Here is a 9107-nt window from a genome sequence, read left to right as displayed (position 1 = left end):
ATAGCATAGAAAGATAAGGTAAGAAATACATTCAAATACAGAAAAATAATAAAAATATAGCTATCCTATAAATGGGTCCTTGAGAGTGTGCACTGTCTGTTGCACGGCTGTGCACACCTGTAGGGTTGTACAAATAAACACTAAACACTCACCTCCTGAAATGTAAGCCTTGTCGCAAGGGACTGAAGCAGATCTGTGGTGGAAAAACAGTCCTTTTGTCTAAAATAGAAACTTTAAAGGGAGCCAAATTAACACATGACAAATGAAGATCCAGTTCCCCTGGAGGGAAAAAAAAAAGTCCTTCCTTTTTGGAATGAGACCCGGGCATGACTGATAGCAAAACTGACGTTTCCTTCAGCCAAGCTGGGCGCTAACCGAGTAGGCGATTTTACTTCGTCACTTCACAAAAGACTCCCAAATTCACTGCAGCAGGCACTGCAAAATAAAAATGTTAAGTACATCCTAGCTGGGGGAGACGGAAGCCTTCGCGTTTCAATCAAAGGTTTGCAATAATAGGATTCGTTTAAAAAAAAAAAAAAGACAGATGGGATTAGGAAATGTTGCGGTGGAGCCTGTCGTGAGAGGCACAGGCAGTCAGCCTTTTGTGGACCTGCACAATGATCCCAGAACCAGGCTGGCTTAGGAAACCCTGGGACTAGGGCTCCCGAGAGAGGCCACCGGCTGCCGGACACCCTGCAGGGCAGGAGGCTGACACCATGCATCAGATCTACAGCTGCAGTGATGAGAATATTGAAGTTTTCACCACCGTGATTCCGTCCAAGGGTGAGTAACGAGCGCCCTTGGAGTCCCCTACTGTGGCATCTCAGGCGGGAGGTGACTGATTGCTGTTGGACTAAGGTACACTGGTGCATGGCACCCACGGGTCCTGAGGTCTGCTGGCTTCTCCGTTTTGATGACTTTTGATCATCTCCCCCTTTCTGATTCTGAAAAGGGGGTACAAGGATAAACATCAATCATAGGGAAACAATCTATCAAGGCAGGGATGAGAGCAGTGTAGCGGTTCCTGCTTCACTTAATCCAACACGGGCAACCCAGCCGGCTAGGTGACAGGGACAGCAAGTGATTGTTAAGCAGACAGAGATGGAAACATAATTTCCAGGGTAGCCGACAGGCTTTTGCATTGTCTGCCGTGAGAAAGCAGGTTCTGAAAAAAGAATCGGCTGTCCCAAGGCCAACTCTGTCTGACTTGGGAGAAGGAAAGCTCCCCACTGGTCTGACACCCAGAAAGGCAATGAAACTGGGCTCCGACCCCAGGCTGACTTCTCCACAGAACCCCAGAGTCGCCTCACCCGGTACCACCAAAAGGCAACACCTCAGAACCTTGGTTTTATAAGCTCTGGCTCCTGACAATTGGTGCAAAGCCCTGGGAAGGACTTTGCGAGACTGTCTTCCAGGGGAGCGCTGGTGACCCAGGACAGAGCCCTCTGCCATGACACTGTTCTGACCCTGCAGCCCCTTGGCTTGCTGGGGCACAGGCTCTCCCCTGTGTCACTGTGACGCTGTGATGAGACAGTCTGGGCCCATGTTCAAACAATTCTTCTCTCCCTCCCCTCTGATGTCAGCCACAGACAAGGGGCTTGCTGGGGATGGGGGGAGGGCGAGACTCAGTCTGGACCTAGACAGACAGCTGAAAATAAATTGAGATCTCGACATCTACTACAGAGGGAGGGGAAAGGAAGAAGAGGAGTTGGGAGAATGCCCATGTGTAGGAGGTGAAATTTTCTCTGGAAAGTCTGAAAGCCAAACCGTCTGAAGAGGAACCAGCTAGATCTGTGTGAATAGAAATGACCTTTCCGTTAATTTTATCTCTGCGTTTGTTTCTGTGGGGTTTCTTTTTTGGAGGGGTAGAGGGTTACATTGCTTCTGGTGAACCAGGAGCACATAAATGGGAAGCAAGTCCTGAACCACTGAACTGTCCCACAAGCCCTGTGGATACATACTGAGTGGGAAAGAAGAAAAAGCTGAAAATTTATCTGTGCTCAATAGCATACTTGAAACCATAGACAATTCTGCAGAGTGTTTATGGACATATTTGGGGGGCAAAGTATGCAAAAAAGACTAGAAAGGGCCATATGTGATTAAAAAAAAAAAACCCAGTGAGCTCCGTGGCCCTGGAGAAGGATGAATGGAGACATAGACAAGGTAAAAAAGGGTGTAAGATCTCATTGCTAACCCTTGGGAAGCAAACATCCTAGTATGTCTGTTTTCACTGAGAAGGATAGCTCATGTCTGTCATCCAAGCTGAGGCCTGAGGATCTCAGGACCAAGGCCAACTGTAGCATAGAGCAGCACATTGTCCCCAAAGGAGAAGAACAAGTATATCTATTTCTTGTCATCTAAAAAGTAAGAAGAAAGCGTCCTCGATAAAGCAGCTATGAGATTTCTGCCGTTTCTGTGCTCTGTGACCTTGGACCAGCTACTTAACTCCTTCATGCATGAGTTCCCACTTCTGTAAAAGATAAACAAAATTTAGCTTCCAACGTTATCATGGAGAATAAGTGGATTGATACACGGAGCTACTGCAATGGAGTGGGCTTGATCACGCAGCATCAAACGTATTGCATACAAAGTGATTTATGTTTTCAGCTTGTATGTGTGGCCATGAATATGCTCACTAAAGATAAATGTTTGGTCCTGTATTCTTTCTGTCTTCATCCATCATTGTGCCTTAAACTAAGTATTCATAGACTCTTCACTGCTAGGGACTAATTTTCTAGAAAGGATTATTTGCAGCTTTTGGAGGGTCTCAGTGGGTGGAGCACATCTCTTTCTATGCCTCACTTTACCCTGGGGCCTCCTGAGAGCCTTCCCGCAGAAGGCTCCCATGGAGAGGAGCTGATGCTCTCAGTTCTGAGTCACTGCATATGGAATCAACCAATAACTCTTACCCTAGGTTGCCTCCAGAGCTGCAGAAAGACCAGTTTACTCAACTTCGTCTAACAAGGTCTTAGTCCCCTGCGTGGGCCATTTCCCAGAGGCTATGCAGGATCCGTGGGCACCAATGAACAACAAATCTCCCCTGAGCAGGCTCAGCAATGCAGATAGCAGAGCCTAGACAGCCTAGGTTAGGAGCAAGAGCCCTAAACCTGCTGTGGGGGTGCAAGCTGTGGTCCCAGCACTTGAGAGGTTGAAATAGGAGAATCGTGATCTCCAGGCAAGCCTGGGTTAAACGTAAAACCCTATCTCAAAAAGATTGTGGAGGCTGGGCTCAATCAGCAAAGTGTCTTTGCACAAATACAAGGAACTGAGTCCAGACCTTCAGAACCAGGTAAAAAACTGGGCAAGTGGCACCTGGCTATAACTCAGGAGGGTAGAGTCCAGTAGATCCTTGCAGCTCATCAGCAGCCGGGTTAGCCAAATTGATGAGCTATCGAATGATGAGTTCAATGAGAGACCCATCTCAAACTAAACAATAAAATATAGAAACCAATGAAGGAAAGCCATTCAGTGTCAACCTCTGCCCCCCGCAAGCACATGCACAGCACACAGGTACACATAACATGACACATGTATGAACACACTAACAAGTGCATACTCCACAACTCACATGGACGCACACATTAACAAGTACATACACCATAACACACACACTAAAAAGTACTATTCCACAATACGCACACACATACACATGTACATAACACACTAATGGGTAGATGCACAGCAACACACATACATACACACTCTAACAAGTACATAAATCACACCACATGCACACACACACACACACTCACAGTGTGGCCTCCACTCCTTCATGAATTGGGTGAATGTTGTATCCCTAGAGACTCACGATGCCGTGGGACCCATGCTGCATGACAACCCAGAATAGAGATGAGGGTGACCAGCCATCACCATCAGGCTCAACTTGAGCCATTATCATAACTGTTTGCTACTTCTCTTTCCAATGTATGTGTGTTGGGATCAGGCTGATAGCTACACTGTTCAATGGGGCTGTCTTACTACCTTGTAACATTATGGTACTTTTAATGTATTTGTTTTAATGTGCATTAGTGTTTTGCCATGGAAAGTTTCAGGTCCCCTGAAAGTTGAGTTACAGACAGTTGTGAGCCGACATATGAGTTCAAGGAGATAAACTTAGGTCCTCTGGAAGAGCAGTCAGTGCTCTTAACCCCTGAGCCATCTCTCCAGCCCCGTTTCTAACGTATCTTAAAACAGACCATAGCCAAGTCTGCAGCTGAGACTGTGTGTGCCCTCTTCTATTCTAGAGAGAAAGAGCCCTTTCAGGAAATGTGTGTCGTAGACATAGCTCATGGTGACTTCTAAAGATGGAATCTGTATTCCACTCAGATGTTGCACCAGAACTTACTTCCTACAAGCACCCCAGAGAAGGGTTGGGGAGCCAGGGAACAGCAGAGGGCAGTGAGATAGACAGGGAGAAGTTCCTCGCTGAAGCAGGAGCAGCCACCATTACCTTCTCTTCCTCTTGCCTTCATCTGGCAGAAAAGTTCTTGGACCACACTATTTCCTGGGTTCTGGGCAAGGGCTTCATGAGGGCTGGTTCCTTTACCCCTTGACATAACCCTCCACTTAAGTGCCACTATTATTCCTGTCTGTCACATGAAGAAAGGGAGGCTTCGAGAGAGTGAGAAAATAGCCTGTCAGGTTCACGTTCACACCCAGCTGGAGGACATTGGAGTCCCTGGCTGTCAGTCAGTGTATCAGTCAGCATGTTGAACTCCAGGCTTCATGAGTACAAGGACTTTGCAGAAAATAACAGGGGCAGCTCTCTTTCTTATTTTTTAAATTGAACTATATATTTTTCTCTGCTCCCTCCCTTTCTACCCTCTCCCAAGATCCCAATGCTCCCAATTTACTCAGGAGATTTTGTCTTTTTCTCCTTCCCATGTAGATCCCTGTCTCTCTTAGGGTCCTCATTGTTGTCTAAGTTCTCTGGGATTGTGAATTGTAGGCTGGTTTTCTCTGCTTTATGTCTAAAAGCCACTTATGAGTGAGTACATGTGATATTTGTCTTACTATATCTGGGTTGCCTCACTCAACATGATGTTTTCTAGCTCCATCCATTTGCCTGCAAATTTCAAAGATGTTATTTGGTTTTCTGCTGGGTAGTACCCCATTGTGTAAATGTACCACATTTTCCTTATCCATTCTTCGGTTGAGGGGCTTTTAGGCTGTTTTCAGGTTCTGGCTATGACAAACAAAGCTACTATAAACATAGTTGAGCACATGTCCTTGTAGTATGGCTGAGAATCCTTTGGGTATATAGCCAAAAATCGTATTGCTGGGTCTTGAGGTAGGTTCTTTCCTAATTTTCTGAGAAATTGCCATACTGATATCCAAAGTGACTTACCAGTTTGCACTCCCACCAGTAATGGAGGCGTGTTCCCTTTACCCCACAACCTCTCCATCATAAGCTGTCATCAGTGTTTTTGATCTTGGCCATTCTTACAGGTGTAAAAGGCTATCTCAGAGTTGTTTTGATTTGCATTTCTCCAATGGCTAAGGATGTTGAGCATTTGTTTAAGTGTCTTTCAGCCATTTTAGATTCATCTGTTGAGAGTCCTCTGCTTAGGTATGTACCCCATATCTTTATTGGATTATTTGTTCTTTTGATGACCAGTTTCTTGAGTTCCTTGCCTACTTGGGAGATCAGCCCTCTGTCCAATGTGGGGTTGGTGCAGACATTTTCCCATCTGTAGGCTGCCATTTTGTCTTGTTGACTGTGTCCTTTGCTTTACAGAAGCTCCAGTTTCAGGAGGAAGGATGGCACTCTTATGCCACTGATTTGATTTGTGTTGAGAAGTCAACCAGGATAGAGACAAAGCAGGATTTGGGTCGCAGTAGATCTTAGCGATATGAAAGGTAGACATAGATATGACTGGGCATAGGGTGACATAAAACATACAAGATCAAACATTACAGATATGTTCCCCTGGTGTGAGGAATCTCGAGTGGTCTGCTTCAGGAAATGAAATTCTAATTACCAGAGCTGAGGACGGTGGCTGTTACTATAATAAGATCCACACTGCGGCCCAGCAAAGCACTGTAACTTTTTAATAGCTAACTGATTTAAATTTTTTTTTCCAGATAGGGTTCTTCTGTTAACCCAGGCTAGCTAGAATTCACTAAATACCCAAGGATGCCTTTGAACTCCTTATCCTCCTCCTGTCTCCACTTCCCAAATTCTGAGATTACAGATGTAAACCAACACACCAGGTTTCATGTGGTCCTGAGGGTCAACTCCAGAACTGCATGCATCGCAAGCAAGCATGCTAGCAACTAAGCTACCTTTCCTACTAAGAAGATTTTAAGTTATGGTATTCACACACTCACATACACATACATGCATACACAGACAGACAGACAGACACACACACACACACACAGAGTACAAGTTACCATTTACCCACACCAGATGTACAGATAGATCACTGGCGTGTACCTTCATTGTGCCACACACCACAGCCCCTGTCCATCTCCTGACTTTTTCATTGGCCCAAACAGAAACTCTATGCTAATAACAATAATGCCCCACTCCTCCATCCTCCGAGGTCCTGGGAATGATCATTCTGTTTTGCATCTGTTTATGACATCAACTGCCCTATATACTCAGATAGGTAGAGTCATGCATGGAATATCTCTTCTTTTGTCTCATTTAACCTGGCCCCATCTCTGAAGGTTTACGCATGCTCCCTTCACTTTTCAAGGCTAAGCAGTGTTCCAGTGTGTGGGTATACCATATTTATCCGTTCATCTGTTGATGGGCACTGGGTTCTTAGCAACCTTTAGCTATTGCAAATGATGCTATAGAAATTTTATTGTGGTCAAGCTGAGTGACATCTTAAATTGCAGTGGGACTCGGCTTTTTCTCCCCAATCCCTTCCCAGTAGCTCCCACCCCCAACCAGGACCAAACATTCTCAGGTCTGTACCATAGCATCTTCTAAGACCATTTCTTTATCTCTTTCAGTGTCCAGTCCGTCCAGAAGAAGAGTCAAAAGCTCTCAGCATCTCTTGACCAAAAACGTAAGAAATTCTATTTAGTTTTGATCCTCTTTGACTGACTTTCAGTACAAAAACAATGGTGGCTTCTTGACTCCTGCTCTCTCCCCTGCTCTCAAGGATGAGAAGGCAAGGGTGTCTCATGTGGTTGTTTGTCCATTTATCCATAATAGCTGGCAAATACCAACCATACACCAAAGAGTCCCCCGAGAGACTCCTCATTTTGCCATTTTCCCCGGGCGCAGGGGAGACCTACTCTGTGTATGCAGAGTTCATAATGCGGCTGTAGCAGCCTGGTCTGCACACATTTGTAATGTAACTTTTTCTCACCATTATAGATAGCAGTGAATCGCTGGTACAATTCCTTATGGTGTAGGTTTCCTAGCAGAATGAACAGGTAACAGAGTGAGAACAGCTCATCCATCCACCCACCCATCCATCCCTCAGGTATTGGCATTTCTGGTATGTCGGAGAAGCTGTGGTGGATGTACAGAATCTGAGAGTAATTTTGTTGCTTGCTTGTTTGTTTGCTTGCTTGCTTGAGATAGTCCTCATGCATCTCAGTCTGTCCATAAGCCCACCACGAAGCCCAAGCTAGCCGGAAACATGAAATATTCTTGCCTCAACCTTCCAAATGCTGGGACCACAGGCATGGCTTTTTAAGAAATTGATTTTTACTTACAGATTTGTCTGGCAATGCCAGGAATTCTGAACAACTCAGGGGGTTCCAGCCTTGCACTGTCCTTTTCCTGCAGCCTTGTTTTGAATTTTGAATTGTGCTTTGGAATTTTTAATGCAGTACCTTACTGCATTAAAGTTGTCTGCATGCTCTTAGAGGCTAAGGATGCTATGGCTTCTCACTGCGCACACACATCTCCTTATGTCAGAACTATGAATGTCTGCGCTGTATTGCAAAAGGAGGACTGATTGGTTCTTCTTGATGATGTGGAGTTGTTATCATAAATTTAACACATTACTGTTAAGGATTTTTTAGGTATTGTAATTTAAAAAATCTTTTCTCTCTTCTAAAAGCTTTTTTTTTTAATTAAAGAGGGTTTATTTGTTGTTCTGATAAACATTCTTTATATTTTCTTTTAAAGAACACAGGGACATTGATCACCCTCAACAGGGCAGAGAGGCCAGGCGGTAACAAGAGCATTGCCTCCTACAGCTTTCTTATACTCCAATTCCAAATCATCACAAAACCTCAAACCCTGCAGCGATCCTCAATTCAGCATCACAGAATTCTGAGACGCTGTACAATAGAGTAGAAAATGCAAAAAGTTTGTAGTCAAATTGCCTATGTGCAAACCCTAGCTCCATCAACTTCTCTTTGTTTGAGTCAGTTACCCAACTACCCTAGAACTCTACTTCCTTACCTTTAGGATGAGGTTGATACAAACATGTATCTCAAGGAGAAGGGACAAAGAACTTAACACATAGCAAGTGTCTAGTTTACAGATCATCACATATCAAACACTCAATAAATGTTGGTATGCATTTTTTTATTTGGGTTTGTTTTATTTAATTGAGATAGCGTCTCAGTATGTAGTTCTGACTGGCATGGAACTCTCTATGTAGACCAGGATGGCCTTGAAGTTGCAACCTTTAGGTGATGCACATGGATATAATAGAAGCAGCTTAAGAGAAGTCGCCCACACAAGGAGTGGGTCTGTTAAAGTTTCCAGGATAAGGAGCCTTTGGTAATAAGTAGGAAAGTTGGCAAGAGGAAAATCCACCTACCTCTGCCTGCCAAGTGCTGAATTAAAGGTGTGTATTACCATATCCAGCTGTCTTAGGGTTTTATTGCTGTGAAGAGACACCATGACCATGACGACTCTCATAGAGGAAAACATTTAACTGGGGCTGGCTTACAGTTTCGGAGGTTTAGCCCATTATCATCATAGCAGGGAGCATGGCAGCATGCAGGCAGACATGGTGCTGGAGAAGAAGCTAAGAATACTACATTTTTATCTGCAGGCAGCAGAAGGAGACTACCATAATAGGCCTACCTAGCCTTAGCATATGAGACCTCAAAACCCACCCTCCAACAAGGCCACACATACTCCAACAAGATCACACTTCACTACAGGCCAAGCATTCAAACAC

At 44.7% G+C, this 9107-nt stretch overlaps 1 protein-coding gene across 1 annotated transcript in view; it reads left to right on the top strand.

The window, feature by feature from the left end:
- The first annotated feature begins 331 nt into the window (after positions 1 to 331).
- Positions 332 to 9107, top strand: part of Vxn (vexin) — a 29219-nt gene continuing 20443 nt past the window's right edge. Inside the window, exons 1-2 of the mRNA XM_005361893.2 lie at positions 332 to 783; positions 6967 to 7022. Of these exons, the coding sequence (XP_005361950.1) occupies positions 717 to 783; positions 6967 to 7022 (123 nt within the window). The 5' untranslated portion in view covers positions 332 to 716. The remainder of the gene's footprint in view (positions 784 to 6966; positions 7023 to 9107) is intronic.

The sequence above is a fragment of the Microtus ochrogaster genome, linkage group LG5 (genome assembly GCF_000317375.1).
Source record: "Microtus ochrogaster isolate Prairie Vole_2 linkage group LG5, MicOch1.0, whole genome shotgun sequence".
In the NCBI taxonomy this organism is placed as follows: domain Eukaryota; kingdom Metazoa; phylum Chordata; class Mammalia; order Rodentia; family Cricetidae; genus Microtus; species Microtus ochrogaster.
Note: the sequence above shows the minus strand (reverse complement) of the source record. Positions and strands in the feature narration are given on the sequence as shown.